Source organism: Bufo gargarizans, chromosome 10 (assembly GCF_014858855.1).
Source record: "Bufo gargarizans isolate SCDJY-AF-19 chromosome 10, ASM1485885v1, whole genome shotgun sequence".
In the NCBI taxonomy this organism is placed as follows: Eukaryota; Metazoa; Chordata; class Amphibia; order Anura; family Bufonidae; genus Bufo; species Bufo gargarizans.
This window is the reverse complement of record NC_058089.1, coordinates 72,878,428-72,896,863: the sequence shown is the minus strand read 5'-3', so window position 1 is coordinate 72,896,863 and position 18,436 is coordinate 72,878,428. Positions and strand designations below refer to the sequence as shown.

The 18,436-nt window shown below is 46.0% G+C and overlaps 1 protein-coding gene across 1 annotated transcript in view; it reads right to left on the bottom strand.

The window, feature by feature from the left end:
• The window catches only part of WDR74 (WD repeat domain 74), a 97,902-nt gene that overhangs the window by 68,170 nt on the left and 11,296 nt on the right, over window positions 1–18,436 (bottom strand). The window contains exons 5-7 of the mRNA XM_044270604.1: window positions 15,198–15,341; window positions 8,236–8,337; window positions 7,978–8,078 (exon numbers count right to left, since the gene is read on the bottom strand). Of these exons, the coding sequence (XP_044126539.1) occupies window positions 7,978–8,078; window positions 8,236–8,337; window positions 15,198–15,341 (347 nt within the window). The remainder of the gene's footprint in view (window positions 1–7,977; window positions 8,079–8,235; window positions 8,338–15,197; window positions 15,342–18,436) is intronic.

Here is an 18,436-nt window from a genome sequence, read left to right as displayed (position 1 = left end):
ATGATCCTTAGCCAGAAAAACCATGCTCGCCGGGGCCAAAGAGTATTATCTTTGCCTAGTCCTCTAGAACCCTGGGGATAATCTGAAGAGGAGGAAACGCAAATAATAGACCCTGGCTCCAAGGCTGAAGCAAAGCGTCCACTGTGTTCGGAAGGTCTGCTGGTGATGGGAAGAAAAACTTCACCTTCCTGTTTGCTCTGGTGGCAAACGAATCTATTAGTGGTAATCCCCAGAGTCTGACTATCCTGGAAAAAATTTAATGATTGAGGGACCATTCTCTCTAATCCAGAGCCCGACTACTCAAATAATCCACCTTCCAATTGTCCACACCGCTTCTGTGAAGAGCTGACAAGGACAAGGCTCTCCCTTCTACTAGAGAAAAAATATGAACCGCCAGAGTTCCCAGAGACTCGGACCGCGTTCCGCCTAGATGGTTCAGATATGCTACAACGGAACCATTGTCGGATAATATCTTCACATGTCAGTCTTTGATCAGGGGAAGAACTTCTTGTAGGTACCGAAGGACGGCCATGAGCTCTTTCAGATTTGAAGAAATGTCTGAGATCGGGCAATCCCATAATCCCTGGAGTAAAGTCTCTCTCACATGCGCCCCCCATCCCCGCGGGCTGGCCCTGGATTAGATTGTCCAGAGAAAGCCACCAATCTAGGGCCTCGCATGTCTAAGCAGAAATTAAAATCTTCTCTAGGTCGGTTGTCTTGCCTGACCAAGCCCCTAAAATCTCCCACTGCAGCGCTCTGCAATGTACCTGGGCCCATTGCACAGACGGGATACAGGCGGTCAGGATTCCCAACACTGACATCCCTTTACTTATAGAAACTCGAGGGTTGTCTATCAGGGAGTAAACCACTGACCTTACCTTCTGTTTTTTTTTCTGGCGTTAAAAAGGATCTCTGAATCACCAAGTTCAGCATTATTCCCAGGAACTGATGCTTTCTTTCTGGAACTAGCCTCGACTTCTCCTAGTTTGCGATCCACCCGAAGGTGGACATGATCTGAGTCACCTGCTGGGGCTATAATCAGGAAGTCGTCTAGATACAATACAAATAGGATGTCTGTTTCCCTTATATGGGCTGCCATCTCAGACCAGTTTAGTGAATATTCTCGGTGCCATTGAAATCCCAAAGGGTAACACCTGGAATTGAAAATTTCTCAATCTCCCCTGAAATCTCAGCACCACTCAGAGGCATTTCTGGTGTTCCAGAAAAATTGAAAGATGGCAATAGGCATCTCTGATGTCCAACACCACCATAAAGCAGTCCTTGTAGAGGAGCTCCACTACTGATTTTATTGTCTCCATCTTGAACCTGTATTGTAGATGTTTGTTTAGAGACTTTAGGTTTATAATTGTTTGGTAGTCTCCATTTGGCTTTTTGCCCAAAAAGAGTGGCATAGTATCCCGTGCCTTCTTCTCTTTCTGGACATGGAATAAGCGATCCCTTCTGAATAAGACTTAAAGGGCTTCTGTCACCCCACTAAAGTGATCTTTTTTTTTTGGGCTAGTGAAATTAGTTATATTGCGATATATGACAATATAATTGTGTTACTTACTTTGATCCAGCAGTTTCTGCAAAAAACGAAGTCTTATAATATGTAAATTCAGTCTCTACCAGCAAGTAGGGCGGCTACTTGCTGGTAGCTGCTGCAGAAATCCGCCCCCTCGTCGTGTTGATTGACAGGGCCAGCCGGGATCTCCTCCTCCGGCCAGCCCTGTCGGCATTTCAAAAATCGCGCGCCTGTGTTGATTCGGCCCAGGCGCTCTGAGATGAGGAGGCTCTTCTCCTCAGCACTCCCTCAGTGCGCCTGCGCCGATGACTTCTTCTATTTCGGTGATGTCATCGGCGCAGGCGCACTGAGGGAGTTCTGAGGAGACGAGCCTCCCCATCTCAGAGCGCCTGCGCCGAATCAACACAGGCGCGCGATTTTTGAAATGCCGACAGGGCCAGCCGGAGGAGGAGATCCCGGCTGGCCCTGTCAATCAACACGACGAGGGGGCGGATTTCTGCAGCAGCTACCAGCAAGTAGCCGCCCTACTTGCTGGTAGAGACCGAATTTACATATTATAAAACTTCGGTTTTTGCAGAAACTGCTGGATCAAAGTAAGTAACACAATTATATTGTCATATATCGCAATATAACTAATTTCACTAGCCCAAAGAAAAAAAAAAGAAAAAATCACTTTAGTGGGGTGACAGAAGCCCTTTAAAGGGATTCTGTCACTAGGATTAACGCTATAGCAATATTTATATGTGCCCATGAGTCTCCTTGCTGTGTTTGAAATGATCCCACTGTTACCGTTCTGCGTGTGTTAGATGCTTATAAAAACCGATCTTATTGAAATGTACCGTATTTTTCGCCCTATAAGACACTTTTTCCGCCCCAAAAGTGGGGGAAAAATTCCCCTGCGTCTCATGGGGCGAATGCTGCCATTTTGCATCGCAGACTGCCGGTGTCATGCAAATGCGGCGGGGCCGGTGTGGTCACTGTACACGGCCCCACCGCTCACTCACTTCCTTAATGCCTAAACATTTTTTAATAGCCTTCATTAAAGTTCCGATCCGATCCCCAGCCCCATCTGTACTACTTACTAAATGTCCTGTAGCAGGCAGAGCATGGCGGGTGGCCGTAACCCACTGACATCACGTGCCTGCGCCGCCTACTTCATTCATAAAGGCCGACCGCCCGCCCTGCCTGCTACAGGACATTTAGTAAGCAGTACAGATGGGGCTGGGGATCGGAACTTCAATGAAAGCTATTATTATAAAATGTTTAGGCAATAAGGAAGTGAGTGAGCACTGGGGCCGGAGTACAGTGACCGCACCGGCCCCTCCCACAGGTTTACCGTAGCTGCGGTATATTAGGGCATCTGTGGATGCCACTATTATGGGGGGGGGGGGGTCTGTTGGTGACAGTGCCACCCACAGAACACCCCCCCCCCCCATGACAGTGCCACCCACAGATATCACCCCCCCCCATAGCAGTGCCACCCACAGATATCACCCCCCCCCCATAGCAGTGCCACCCACAGATATCACCCCCCCCCCATAGCAGTGCCACCCACAGATATCACCCCCCCCCCCATAGCAGTGCCACCCACAGATATCACCCCCCCCCCCATAGCAGTGCCACCCACAGATATCACCCCCCCCCATAGCAGTGCCACCCACAGATATCACCCCCCCCCATAGCAGTGCCACCCACAGATATCACCCCCCCCCATAGCAGTGCCACCCACAGATATCACCCCCCCCCCATAGCAGTGCCACCCACAGATATCACCCCCCCCCCCATAGCAGTGCCACCCACAGATATCACCCCCCCCCCATAGCAGTGCCACCCACAGATATCACCCCCCCCCCCATAGCAGTGCCACCCACAGATATCACCCCCCCCCCCATAGCAGTGCCACCCACAGATATCACCCCCCCCATAGCAGTGCCACCCACAGATATCACCCCCCCCATAGCAGTGCCACCCACAGATATCACCCCCCCCCATAGCAGTGCCACCCACAGATATCACCCCCCCCCCATAGCAGTGCCACCCACAGATATCACCCCCCCCCATAGCAGTGCCACCCACAGATATCACCCCCCCCCATAGCAGTGCCACCCACAGATATCACCCCCCCCCATAGCAGTGCCACCCACAGATATCACCCCCCCCCCCATAGCAGTGCCACCCACAGATATCACCCCCCCCCCCCATAGCAGTGCCACCCACAGATATCACCCCCCCCCCCCATAGCAGTGCCACCCACAGATATCACCCCCCCCCCCCATAGCAGTGCCACCCACAGATATCACCCCCCCCCCCCATAGCAGTGCCACCCACAGATATCACCCCCCCCCCCATAGCAGTGCCACCCACAGATATCACCCCCCCCCCCCATAGCAGTGCCACCCACAGATATCACCCCCCCCCCATAGCAGTGCCACCCACAGATATCACCCCCCCCATAGCAGTGCCACCCACAGATATCACCCCCCCCATAGCAGTGCCACCCACAGATCACCCCCTCCATAGCAGTGCCACCCACAGATCACCCCCCCCCCATAGCAGTGCCACCCACAGATCACCCCCCCCCCCCATAGCAGTGCCACCCACAGATCCCCCATAGTAGTGTCATGCACAGACCACCATTAGTTCAAAACCCACCAAAAGCACACCTTTTGGTTAATATTTTTTTTCCTTATTTTCCTCCTAAAAAAACTGCGTCTTATGGGCCAGTGCATCTTATAGGGCAAAAAATACGGCAAATTACCTTGGTCAGGAACCCAAGGGGTTGTCCCACATCTGTTGGAGCCGCAAATCTGCAGATCACCGCGCCCATCGATCTGGAGCCCAGCACCGCCTACCACTTAATTTATTCACTCCACTTGCCCTGATGTAATTTCTTCTCAGTGCCATAGACTTGCACAGGCGCAGTGGACACTGTATTCTGCACCCGTGCGGACTACTGGCACCATCTTCAACGAGTGAACAGCGCATGCGCCGGTTCCCTACGCACCACGCTGGCACCGGAAAAGTGAGCCGGCGCATGCGCAGTTGACTCGAAGCCGGTGCCAGCAGTCCGCACAGGCGCAGATTACAGTGTCCACTGCACCTGTGCGAGACTACGGCACTGAGAAGAAATTACGTCAGGGCAAGTGGAGTGAAAAAATTAAGTGGTAGGCGGTGCTGGGCTCCGGATCGATGGGCGCGGCTGGGCTCCAACAGATGTGGGACAACCCCTTTGGTTCCTGGCCAAGGTAATTTACATAAAGATTGGTTTTTATAAGAATCTAACACACAGGAGCAGTAACCGTGGGATCATTTTAAACACAGCAAGGAGACTGATGGGCACATATAAATATCGCCAGTGTGTTAATTCTGGTGACAGAATCCCTTTAAAACCTCTTTTTCTAAGGAGGACTGAACTCAGCGTCCTACTTGGGTTATTCTGAACATTCCTGGAGGGGAACACTTTAAATCTATCCTAAAACCTTCTACCAGCGAGCAAAGGATCCAGGCACTGTTATTTTTGACCAGGCTGGGAGGAAATGTTTTAATCTTCCTCCCAACCCTGGCATCATTGTGGATCATCTTTTCTGGCGGGATCTGAGGGCTAATTCCTAAGCAAAAAAAAAAAAAAAACCTTGATCTGGAAAATTTCCACTTATCGTTCTTTTTCCCCGGGCTTATTTCGCTATCCTTAACCCATATGCCTTTTTGAAATGAAAAAAATTTGTCTACGAAAGGAATGAGGAAAGGAAGGAAACCCTTTTTTCTATCTCATGCTTTCTCTAAGATATCGTCTAAAGTTGAGCCAAAAAGGTATTTACCCTCACACGGGATCCTACAAAGGTGACTTTTAGAGGCCACATCACCCGACCAGTTTTTTAGCCATAATGCTTGACGAGCAGAATTAGCCAAAGATGAAGCCCTGGCAGATAGCCTAACTGCAATCGGCTAATGCGTCAGCCAATAAATCTGCTGCTTTAGAAATGGCCTGAACGGATTCTAATAATTTATCTCTGGGGGTTTCATCCCTTATCTGAGCCTCCAGTTGTTTAATCCACAAAATGTGTGCTCTCGCTGTACAGGTAGAAGCGACATTGGGCTTAAATGCTACCCCAAAGAACTCCCAAGTTCTTAAAAAAAAAAAACACTATCTGCCTTCCTATCCATTGGCTCCTTGAGTTGACTCAGATCATCAAAAGGTAGTGAGGATCTCCGAGATACTTTGGCTATGGGGACATCGATTTTAGGGGCTTTATCCCATAAAGAACAATCCCCTTCTTCAAAGGGATATTTTCTCTTAACTGACGAATGGATGAAACTGCGTTTATCTTGATTTTTCCATTCCCTGCTAATCATGGCCTTGATATTTTTATGGATAAAAAAAAAAGCTCTTTTTTTTTTAAATGTGTAGCCCTTCAAACCTAATGTCCTGAATAGATCAGACTTCTTTAGCATCTTTAAAATTCATGGTTGCTCTAACCACTTTAACAAGCTAATCTACATCCTGAATGGGAAAAAAATGGTCTACCGCTAACTTAGTCATCCAAGGATGATGAAGCTGTATCCGCTTCCCCACTTTCTAGGAATTCTTCAGAACTGAACAAATCAGAATCTCACAAGGTTAATGCAGACTTTTCTCTAGAACTTCTCTGCCTATGATGACTTTTTAAGATAGTAAGGTACTATTGATCTTTTCCCTAATCATTCCGTCATGCATCTAACCATAACCGAGCATTCGTCAGCAATGGTATTTTCGATGTATGCTCTACATAACAGTTCAGTATAAGTGGGATCTAGTTTTGTTTTTACAGAGGCCACATTCTTTATGGTGCGTTTTAACAGTCGTCATTTTAGGTTTATCTGAATGAGGGATCATTCCCTAAAAGAAAAACATAAGGCCAGGATAAAATAACAATCCAAAAAGTCTATTTACATTGACAATAGACCCATACCCTCATCCATACCATAGGTGCAGGGGTAACTGGGTCCCTTGGGTTTTCCCCTGAGCTCTCCATGCTGGGAAACCTCTTGCAGCCTTGGATCCGGAAAAACCCTGAAAAGATCCTAAGGCAGGCTTGAACTGGGCTGAAGAGATACTTGAATGAAGCATGGGATGTCAGGATCACATCATTAGCCCCCCTTCTTTATATACACAAGCAGTTCCGTTCCTGCGGTTAAAAAAAAAAAAAAAAAAACGCTCCTCCAGGCTCCACCTCCCCCCTTACTTGCCTGTCAGCTGGGGAGGCCGGACACTGAACACTACGAGGCGAAGCCAGGATTGCACCCGCTGAAGCAAGGCATCCACCGCATATCTGATACGCCTCCATCGAGTACCGCTGCACCCTTCTCCCTTTACTTGCCCGACATCTGGAGAGGTCAGACACCAAACGCCATGAAGTGAAGCTGGGAGCTGCTGCGCAGTGTCAGTGTTCCGTCTTCAAGGTGTGTGTAGCGGGGAACTCACCTGGCGCACACCTCTGCCCAGCCAGCCTTAATCCCAGGGAGAAACTACTCCCCATGCAGCTTAATGCAGGTTGTCCTCCCAGAACAGGAAACCACTGAATGAGGGAGAGGCTCCTTTTAATTTATACTTGTGGGTTTCCTGTCCTGGGAGGCGGATACTCTCTCCCCTGGTGCTGTCATAGGACGTAGGGATAACAGTGTGTACAATTATTTTCAAAGACATACATGCATGCAGAGTTGTGCAGGGGTGCAAAGCTGAAGGCTAAATTGCCGCCCATTCAGGCCTAGCACAGCGCTGCCTGAGGCTCAATGTGCCTCATGAATGCTGTGCCTCTTTAAGTCTACAAAGTTCTTATATACCAACTGCCGATGTTGAACGCTGCAGCCCTGCTCCTATCACTACCTTCCCAGCACAAACCAGATGGCACTGGGAAGGTAAAGGGAAGTGGTGCTGCCAGTGATAGCAATCAATTAACTGTCTACAGGAAAACATTGCATATCATTTTTAGTAAGCAATATTGCACATTTAGAGAGGCATCGCTGGAATAATGAGGCAGAGAAGCATCTGAATTATATTATCTAGCCTCTTCAGAGTTCAGTAGAACTTGAACATGGATTCTCCTTGGCAGCCCTGGGAATGTTGCTAAGGCGAGACTTTACATACAGTTTTCTAATAAAAATTGTCATATTTCCCTAATAAAGTGTATTACAAAAACACACTCCCTGGCCCATCAACACCTGATCTGTGGGGGTCCAATCAGCAAGAGGATCACTGGGCCTATTCCTAGGCCAGTGACATCACGTTCATCGGTCACATGGCCTGGGCAGATCTCAGTCCCATTCAAGTAAATGGGACTGAGCTGCAATACCAAGACCAGCTGCTATCAGCGCTGGGAGTCGCACCCCCACCAATCAGGTGTTGACAACCTATCCTGAGGATAGGTCATCAATGTTGAATACCCATAAACCCCTTTAAAATAAAAATAAATTACCTGCCATCTGGAGTGATGCTTAAAGCTGTCAATGGATCCTCACCAAACAGAACCTCCAGAACTGGTCGTCTTTGTGGGGAGCAGGGATCATAAATTCTAACCTGTCATAGAGTGAAGTTATGTGTGACCTAACAGTTCCAAAATACATATATTTTGAAATAACACTAAAGGGAAAAAATTGTTTTAGATGGTTTTATATAATTCTGTACTAACCAGCAGTGAACAACTTTCAAATTAATAGCAAAACCTTCTACTCACTTGATGATGACTTGTGCATGTGACTACTTTATCAGACTCTGGGATAAAGTCCAGGTCACGAATCCATACAGGCACCCGGAGATCTAGCCAGTCATTCCTTACCTGAAGAAAGAGGGACATGAACAAAATATGTGCACATTACCAGCTAATTCAGCACAGGCGCAAGAGTAATTCTTACGGAGGATCTAGATTACAAAAGTGCTAAACTGAATACGCATGGTACATGCAGGTGATCTGTTAAGGCCTCTTTCACACAAACAATATGGATTGGCTCCGGATACATTCAGGCTGTGTTCAGTAAAACGCGCACTATTTTGCAAGCAAGTTCAGTCAGTTTTGTTTGCGACTGCATTCAGTTTTTTTCCGTTAAGGTGCAATGTGTTTTGATCTTTTCTTCACGAGCGTGATAAAGTGAAGATTTACAAACATCTCTTAGCAACCATCAGTGAAAAACGCACCTGCTTGCGGATGCAATGCGTTTTTCACTGAAGCCCCATTCACTTCTATGGGAACAGCGCTGCGTGAAAACTCAGAAAGTAGAACATGCTGCGTTGTTCACACAATGCAGAACTGATGCGTGAAAAAAAAAACAAAAAAAAAAAAACAAAAAAAAAAAAAACACGCTTATGTACACAGACCCATTGAAATTACAGGGGTTGTCCGGGTTCGGTGATTATTAGTAAATAGGCTGCTTTTCACTAACAGCCTACATATATGTGGGTTCTACCTTTATTTCTTTATTCTGATGCCCCCATTCCTCAGACTGGATTTGCAGACCGGAAGTGTTATTTTTGTTCAGCTGGTGACGTACCGGACTCCTTACTGGTGTGCTAAGCCTCGTCTTCCGATTAGCAGAGAGCCCGGTGACGTCACCGGCACAGAGAGGCGTTCTGGAGTGCTCAAGGAGGCTGTTTTGTAGGAGGGAACTGGCATTGCTAAAGAACGCCCCTCTGTTACGTCACCGGGCACAGAGGGGCGTTATTCTGGGCTGAAGGAGGTTGATTTGGAGGCAGGGAACGCTGCTGTTTAGCATAGTGCATGCCTCTCATCTGCATGTACACCGCATGAATTCGGTAAGCACGCCTCCCATGTCCTGTAGACACGCCTCCCATGGTTGGGATCGAGACGTCAATCTACAGAGTCGCACTGCCTTGCGGGACCCATAAGGCAGTGCGGCAGGAAATGACAGAGGGAGCGCTGCAATGTAAACATTACCGAGTGCAGCTTCGGGGACCCGGAGGAGTGAAAAAAAAAAAAATGGGAACCTTCAGGGGGACCTTACAGATACATTTAACGGTGAATACTAATGTTAGTTAAAAAGACTGATCCCGGACAACCCCTTTAAGGATTCAGTCAGGATTCAGTGCAGGTGCTATGCGTTCATTAGGGACTGAAGATGGATGTCAAATGTTAAAAGGGTTGTATAAAAATCCGGGTGTACATTACAGCACTACCAACAATGGAGCAAATTTACCAATCAAATTGAACAGGAATTCTTCTGGTCGCCATATTAAAGCCCCTTTCACTTGAGCAAGTTTTCTGTGTGGGTGCAATGCGCGACGTGAACGCATAGCACCCGCACTGAATCCTGACCCATTAATTTCAATGGGTCTGTGTACATGACTGTTTTTTTTCACACATCAATTCTGCATTGCGTGAAAAACGAAGCATGTGTTATATTCTGCGTTTATCACGCTGCCTTGGTCCCATATAAGTGAATGGGGCTTCAGTGAACAACGCATTGCATCCGGAAGCAAGTGCATTTTTCAATGATGTTGCTAAGAGATGTTGTTTGCATACCTTCACTTTTTTATCACGCGTGAAAAACACTGAACAAAATCGCAGACCAGACTGACTGAACTTGCTTGCAAAATGGTTGAGTTTCACTGAACGCATCCGGAGCCAATCCGTATTGTTCATGAGAAAGGTGTTTTAGACACTTTTTGTGCTTCATTTAACCAAGGCGTGTGACTTCGCAGAAAGAGCTGTGGCTTAAAGTGCACCAGAATAGCGCAGAAAACCGCCTCCTGAGCTGTGATAGGTGGAGCATGGACACGCCTCCTGAACTGTCAACTTGATACAAATCTAGCAGAGCAATGAATGGGGAGATCTATGGATCCATGTGAGGTACAGGGAGGGTTCTAGTTTTGTTAGAAAGACAGTCATGTACTATATGATCTGATTTTCATTTTTTACATTAGTTACATTAGATAACCCCTTTAAGTTTACAATGCCTATACATAGTGTCTTTAAAGGCTATGATTGCACTTCATCGGCTTAAAGGGACACTGACAGGCCATATAAACATATTTAGTTATTCCTATGCAGTCATAGATCTATTAACGTGTATTCCAATCACATAAGAGTACCCCCTGTCCGCATTGTAAACCATGTAAAAACTACTTTATATTCATCTGTCAATCACATTTCTTTATGCCCATGGGGCGTTTTTCTCATACCTTTGCGCAGTGAATAATAATGAGCTGGGCGGCGCTAGGAATCGACAGTTGAGGCGAGGCTGGGCACAAAGGTATGAGAAAAACGCCCCTTTGGCATAAAGAAATGTGAAAAAACGCCCTTTGGCATAAAGGAAGGTGATTGACATGAATATAAAGTTGTTTTTTACATGGTTTACAATGCAGACAGGGGGTACTCTTATATCATTGGAATACACTTTAATAGATCTATGACTGCATAGGAATAACTAAATATGTTTATAGGGCCCGTCAGTGTCCCTTTAAGATCATTTTTTCAATTGGTCTTTATTACAAATATTCAGCAATAATGGGTTAAAAGGGTTTGTCTAACTTCAGCAAATGGCATGTATTACGTAGAGGAAGTTAATACAAAGCACTTACTGTATTGCGATTCTCCATATTGCCTCCTTTGTTGGCTTGATTCATTTTTCCATCACACTGATAGACAAAAGCACTAGCCTATGTGGACTCAAACTGCCCTGGCTGGCGCTTTTTACTATAGTATACAAGCACGACCACCACTGGTGGATTGCAGGCTGGTTATAACTATGAAAACGAGTAATGTATAATGTGATGGAAAAAAAAAAAATGAATCCAAACAGCAAACAAAGCAATATGGATAATAACAATACATTAGTAAGTGGCTTGTATTAACTCACTCCAATGATAAATGTTAACCACTTCAGCCCCGCTAGGTGAAACCCCCTTCATGACCAGAGCACTTTTTACACTTCGGCACTACACTCCTTTCACCGTTTATCGCTCGGTCATGCAACTTACCACCCAAATGAATTTTACCTCCTTTTCTTCTCACTAATAGAGCTTTCATTTGGTGGTATTTTATTACTGCTGACATTTTTACTTTTTTTTGTTATTAATCAAAATGTAACGATTTTTTTTGCAAAAAAATGACATTTTTCACTTTCAGCTGTAAAATTTTGCAAAAAAAAACGACATCCATATATAAATTTTTCACCAAATTTATTGTTCTACATGTCTTTGATAAAAAAAAAATGTTTGGGCAAAAAAAAAAAAAAAATGGTTTGGGTAAAAGTTATAGCATTTACAAACTATGGTACAAAAATGTGAATTTCCGCTTTTTGAAACAGCTCTGACTTTCTGAGCGCCTGTCATGATTCCTGAGGTTCTACAATGCCCAAACAGTAGAAAACCCCCACAAATGACCCCATTTCGGAAAGTAGACACCCTAAGGTATTCGCTGATGGGCATAGTGAGTTCATAGAACTTTTTATTTTTTGTCACAAGTTAGCGGAAAATGATGATGATTTTATTTTTTTTATTTTTTTCTTACAAAGTCTCATATTCCACTAACTTGCGACAAAAAATAAAAAAATTCTAGGAACTTGCCATGCCCCTCACGGAATACCTTGGGGTGTCTTCTTTCCAAAATGGGGTCACTTGTGGGGTAGTTATACTGCCCTGGCAATTTAGGGGCCCAAATGTGTGAGAAGAACTTTGCAATCAAAATGTGTAAAAAATGACCGGTGAAATCCGAAAGGTGCACTTTGGAATATGTGCCCCTTTGCCCACCTTGGCAGCAAAAAAGTGTGACACATCTGGTATCGCCGTACTCAGGAGAAGTTGGGGAATGTGTTTTGGGGTCTCATTTTACATATACCCATGCTGGGTGAGAAAAATATCTTGGTCAAATGCCAACTTTGTATAAAAAAATGGGAAAAGTTGTCTTTTGCCAAGATATTTCTCTCACCTAGCATAGGTATATGTAAAATGACACCCCAAAACACATTGCCCAACTTCTCCTGAGTACGGCGATACCAGATGGGTCACACTTTTTTGCTGCCAAGGTGGGCAAAGGGGCACATATTCCAAAGTGCACCTTTCGGATTTTGCAGGGCATTTTTTTACACATTTTGATTGCAAAGTTATTCTCACACATTTGAGCCCCTAAATTGCCAGGGCAGTATAACTACGCCACAAGTGACCCCATTTTGGAAAGAAGACACCCCAAGGTATTCCGTGAGGGGCATGGCGAGTTCCTAGAATTTTTTATTTTTTGTCGCAAGTTAGTGGAATATGAGACTTTGTAAGGAAAAAAGAAAAAAAAAGAAAAATCATCATTTTCCGCTAACTTGTGACAAAAAATAAAAAATTCTAGGAACTCGCCATGCCCCTCACGGAATACCTTGGGGTGTCTTCTTTCCAAAATGGGGTCACTTGTGGCGTAGTTATACTGCCCTGGCAATTTAGGGGCCCAAATGTGTGAGAAGTACCTTGCAATCAAAATCAAAAAATTTCCGCTAACTTGTGCCAAAAAAAATGTCTGAATGGAGCCTTACCGGGGGGGGGGGGGGGGGGGGGGGGGCGGCGATCAATGACAGGGGGGGGGGGGTGATCAATGACAGGGGGGGGGGGGGTGATCAATGACAGGGGGGGGGGGGGTGATCAATGACAGGGGGGGGGGTGATCAATGACAGGGGGGGGGGGGGGTGATCAATGACAGGGGAAGGGGGGGGGGGTGATCACCCATATAGACTCCCTGATCACCCCCCTGTCATTGATCACCCCCCTGTAAGGCTCCATTCAGACGTCCGTATAATTTTTACGGATCCATGGATCGGATCTGTAAAACACATGCGGACGTCTGAATGGAGCCTTACAGGGGGGTTATCAATGACAGGGGGTAATCAGGGTGATCACCCCCCTGTCACTGATCACCCCCCCTGTAAGGCTCCATTCAGACATCCGCATGATTTTTTACGGATCCATGGATCGGATCCACAAAACGCATGCGGACGTCTGAATGGAGCCTTACAGGGGGGTTATCAATGACAGGGGGGTGATCAGGGAGTGTATATGGGTGATCACCCGCCTGTCATTGATCACCCCCTGTAAGGCTCCATTCAGACGTCCGCATGTGTTTTGCGGATCCGATCCATGTATCCATGGATCCGTAAAAATCATGCGGACGTCTGAATGGAGCCTTACAGGGGGGTGATCAGGGAGTTTATATGGGGTGATCATGGGTGATCAGGGTTTTTAAGGGGTTAATAAGTGTGGGGGGGGGGGGGTGTAGTGTAGTGTGGTGTTTGGTGCGACTGTACTGACCTACCTGAGTCCTCTGGTGGTCGATCCTAACAAAAGGGGCCACCAGAGGACCAGGTAGGAGGTATATTAGACGCTGTTATGAAAACAGCGTCTAATATACCTGTTAGGGGTTAAAAAATTCGGATCTCCAGCCTGCCAGCGAGCGATCGCCGCTGGCAGGCTGGAGATCCACTCGCTTACCTTCCCTTCCTGTGAGCGCGCGTGCCTGTGTGCGCGCGTTCACAGGAAATCCCGGCCCTCGCGAGATGACGCGTATATGCGTCGTTGAGCGCAGGGCTGCCACCTCCGGACCGCACATCTGCGTTAGGCGGTCCGGAGGTGGTTAAAGAGGACCTTTCACCGATTATGACACTGTGAACTAAGTATAAAGACATGGAGAGCGGCGCCGGGGATCTCACTGCACTTACTATTATCCCTGGGCACCGCTCCATTCTCCCGCTATGCCCTCCGGTATCTCCGGTCACAAAGTTATGGTAGGCGGAGTCTGCCCTTGTTCTTCTGTAGCGCTGGCCAATCGCATTGCAGAGCTCACAGCCTGGGAGAAAATAACCTCCCAGGCCGTGAGCTCTGCGCTGCGATTGGCCAGCGCTAGAGCAGAACAAGGGCAGACTCCGCCTACCATAACTTTGGGACTGAAATCTCTGCCTACTATAACTTAGTGAGCGGAGATACCGGAGGGAATAGCAGGAGAACGGAGCGGCGCCCAGGGATAATAGTAAGTGCTGTGGGATCCCCGGGCGCCGCTCTCCATGTCTGTATACTTAGTTCACAGTGTAAAAATCGGTGAAAGGTCCTCTTTAATGATACATGTCACTTGCTGAAGAGAGACAACCCCTGTAACTTCTGCTTAGCTGTGAGACTTCTACATTCCCTTTCTGACGGTCATATAATAACACTCTCTCTCTCTCGAAATGACCGTACTAATAGTTGAAACACACTTATTTAAGCCACATTCTTATCAGTACAATAAGAATTGAGCTATGTTGAGCGATTATAAGGTCAGAGATCAGAGGTAAGGAGTCATCAGCTGAGCTGCCTGATGGAACACAGCAAAAATACACAGCATGCTACTACAGAATCTCAAGGCTGCACAGAGAAAGGGGCTGAAAGTGATTTTTAGCTCAAAAGTACAATGCAATAAAAAAAATATATATACTCCCAGAAGGTGTCTATAGACTTTTAAACAGGATTACTACATCTGCCCCATTGTGTTACAATGTTGCCGATGAAAGCAGCTACAAAGGGCAAACATGAACCTGGAAGCACAGCAGTAGACATACTGAAGCTGCTTCTGTAATTTCCAATTTTTGTGGGACATTGTTCCATAACTTCCCATTCCTGACAAATTATTGCTTTCAAAACTTGTCACAAATGCCCCAAAAGTCTAAAAGAACTTACATTCTTTGCTCTAAAGATGGGTTGCTCTGGTTTTTGCAAATCCCAGATTTTTAAGTCATTCTCTTTGCCTCCTGTTCCCACTTTATGACGCTGAGCTTCACACAGTCGCATTTTTTCTACTCCCGGACCAACTTGTACCTCCAACTGATAAATAGACATAAATACACAGATATTACACTTACTCTTCGACAAGTGCAACTGGACCGTAAATATATCTGTAAACCCAGGTTTTAGAATACTTATTGAAGAAGCACTCCCACAAAATGTTTACTCTGACCTTTTAGAAAGGTATATGATGTTAACTCTAGTGAAGGTCATTTTCTTACCAGTGTTTAAGAGTTATGACCTCCATTCTGATCCTCAGCTGTGTCATGTGATTAACACTTTGACTTTCCAACTGACAGGACAGAAAGTCAGGTACATTCCTATGAGACAGACTGAGGCTTCCACAGAAATGCATAGATAAAATGGCTTCCTGTCTGCACATAAGATGCTGTGTTATTTGGAAAGTCAGACTGCTGGTCACATGACACAGCTGAGGATCAGAAGGACGACAACTCACTGGTAAGAAAATTACCTTCACCTTCACACCATGTACCTTTTTAACAAGTCATAGAATACATTTTTATGGGAGTGCTTCATTAAAGGGGTTCTGCACTTTTATTTAACTGATGATCTATCCTCTGGATAGATCATCAGCTTCTGATCGGCGGGGGTCCGACACCCGGGACCCCCGCCGATCAGCTGTTTGAGAAGGCAGCGGTGCTCCAGCAGCGCTGCAGCCTTCTCACTATTTACCGCCGGGCCGCCCGCCCACTGACGTCACGACTTGTATCAACTAGAGTGGGCGCGGCTAAGCTCAAGTGAACAGAGCTTAGCCGCGCCCACTCTAGTTGATACAAGTCGTGACGTCAGTGGGCGGGCGGCCCGGCGGTAAACAGTGAGAAGGCAGCGGCGCTGCTGGAGCGCCGCTGCCTTCTCAAACAGCTGATCGGCGGGGGTCCCGGGTGTCGGACCCCCGCCGATCAGAAGCTGATGATCTATCCAGAGGATAGATCATCAGTTAAATGAAGGTGCAGAACCCCTTTAAGGTAGAAGCCCTAACCTTAACATTAAAAAAAAAAAAAATATACTAATACTACCGTATTTTTCGCTTTATAAGACGCACCTAGAATTTTGAGGAGGAAAATAAGAAAAAAATAATTTGAACCAAAAAGGTGTGATTTTGGTAGGGGGGGATGACACTTATGGGGGGGAGCCCCTGTGGATGACACTTATGTAGTCTGTATACTGTAGTACCGCAAGTATAGCAGGCGGCGCATGACCAAGGGATGCTATACTTAATGCTATACTTACATTACAAACAGTTCGGTATACATTTAGCTATAGATCGGATTGAATGTATTTAACAGATGCGGGGCCGTGTATTAGAGTAGAGTCACTGCACTGGGCCCTGCCATGAGTGTCCCCGCCTCCTCCTTCCACACAGATACTTCACTGGCCGCTATGCTGCACAGCATGACCAGCGAAGTATCTGCTTTATAAGACGCACGGCCATTTCCCCCACACTTTTGGGGAGGGGGTGAAAAATACTGTAATTCCAACAGAGAAGATAATCTAAGCACAACTATATCACATTATGCGAAATAGACAAAAAGGAACAGCATCATGAACCTGACTTAGCAAGGAAAAGCACAGAGAGCACCTGTCGGGCATTTGGTTAAACCGATAACGCTATCAGTGGGTGTGGAACCTCTGTCAACCAACCAGGTTTAACTGTGGTCTAAGCCTAAGGCCTCTTTCACACTGAATCCGGACCCATTCATTTCTATGGGGCTGTGCAGTGATTTTCACACATCACTTGTTTTGTTGTGCTTTTTTTCACGCAACGCAGGCCCCATAGAAGTGAATGGGGCTGTGTGAAAATCGCAAGCATCCGCAAGCAAGTGCGGATGCGGTGCGATTTTCACGCATGGTTGCTAGGTGACAATCGATATGGGGACCCGATATTTATTATTTTCCCTTATAATATGGATGGGGGGGGGGGGTGACTCTTCCTAGGAATGAGTCCCCCCGTGAAGAGCAGGATGAGGCGGAGCTACGTGGCGACAGGCGGACCGTTAAGAGAAAAAAATAATAATAATGGGTGAAACCTATTTAAGTCCCTGATGACAACCTGTGGAGGTCGCATCATGGAGGTCCAGGCGCCTGCCAAGCAGGAGGCTTGTTAACACTCTCCCGTCCAGGTTTCTTTAACCACTTAAGGACCACAGGTTTATACCCCCCTAGTGACCAGGCCCTTTTTTACAAATCGGCACTCCACAACTTTAGCGGTTTATTGCTCGGTCATGCAACTTACCACCCAAATTAATTTGACCTCCTTTTCTTCTCACTAATAGAGCTTTCATTTGGTGGTATTTCATTGCTGCTGACATTTTTACTTTTTTTGTTATTAATCGAAATTTAACGATTTTTTTGAAAAAAAATGACATTTTTCACTTACAGTTGTAAAATTTTGCAAAAAAAACAACATCCATATATAAATTTTTCGCAAAATTTATTGTTCTACATCTCTTTGATTAAAAAAAAATGTTTGGGTAAAAAAAAAAAAATGGTTTGGGTAAAAGTTATAGCGTTTACAAACTATGGTACAAAAATGTGAATTTCCGCTTTTTGAAGCAGCTCTGACTTTCTGAGCACCTGTCATGTTTCCTGAGGTTCTACAATGCCCAGACAGTAGAAACCCCCCACAAATGACCCCATTTCGGAAAGTAGACATCCTAAGGTATTCGCTGATGGGCATAGTGAGTTCATAGAACTTTTTATTTTTTGTCACAAGTTAGCGGAAAATGATGATTTTTTTTATTTTTTTTCCTTACAAAGTCTCATATTCCACTAACTTGTGACAAAAAATAAAAACTTCCATGAACTCGCCATGCCCATCACGAAATACCTTGGGGTGTCTTCTTTCCAAAATGGGGTCACTTGTGGGGAAGTTATACTGCCCTGGCAATTTAGGGGCCCAAATGTGTGAGAAGTACTTTGCAATCAAAATGTGTAAAAAATGGCCTGTGAAATCCGAAAGGTGCACTTTGGAATGTGGGCCCCTTTGCCCACCTAGGCGGCAAAAAAGTGACACACATGTGGTATCGCCGTACTCAGGAGAAGTTGGGGAATGTGTTTTGGGGTGTCATTTTACATATACCCATGCTGGGTGAGAGAAATATCTTGGCAAAAGA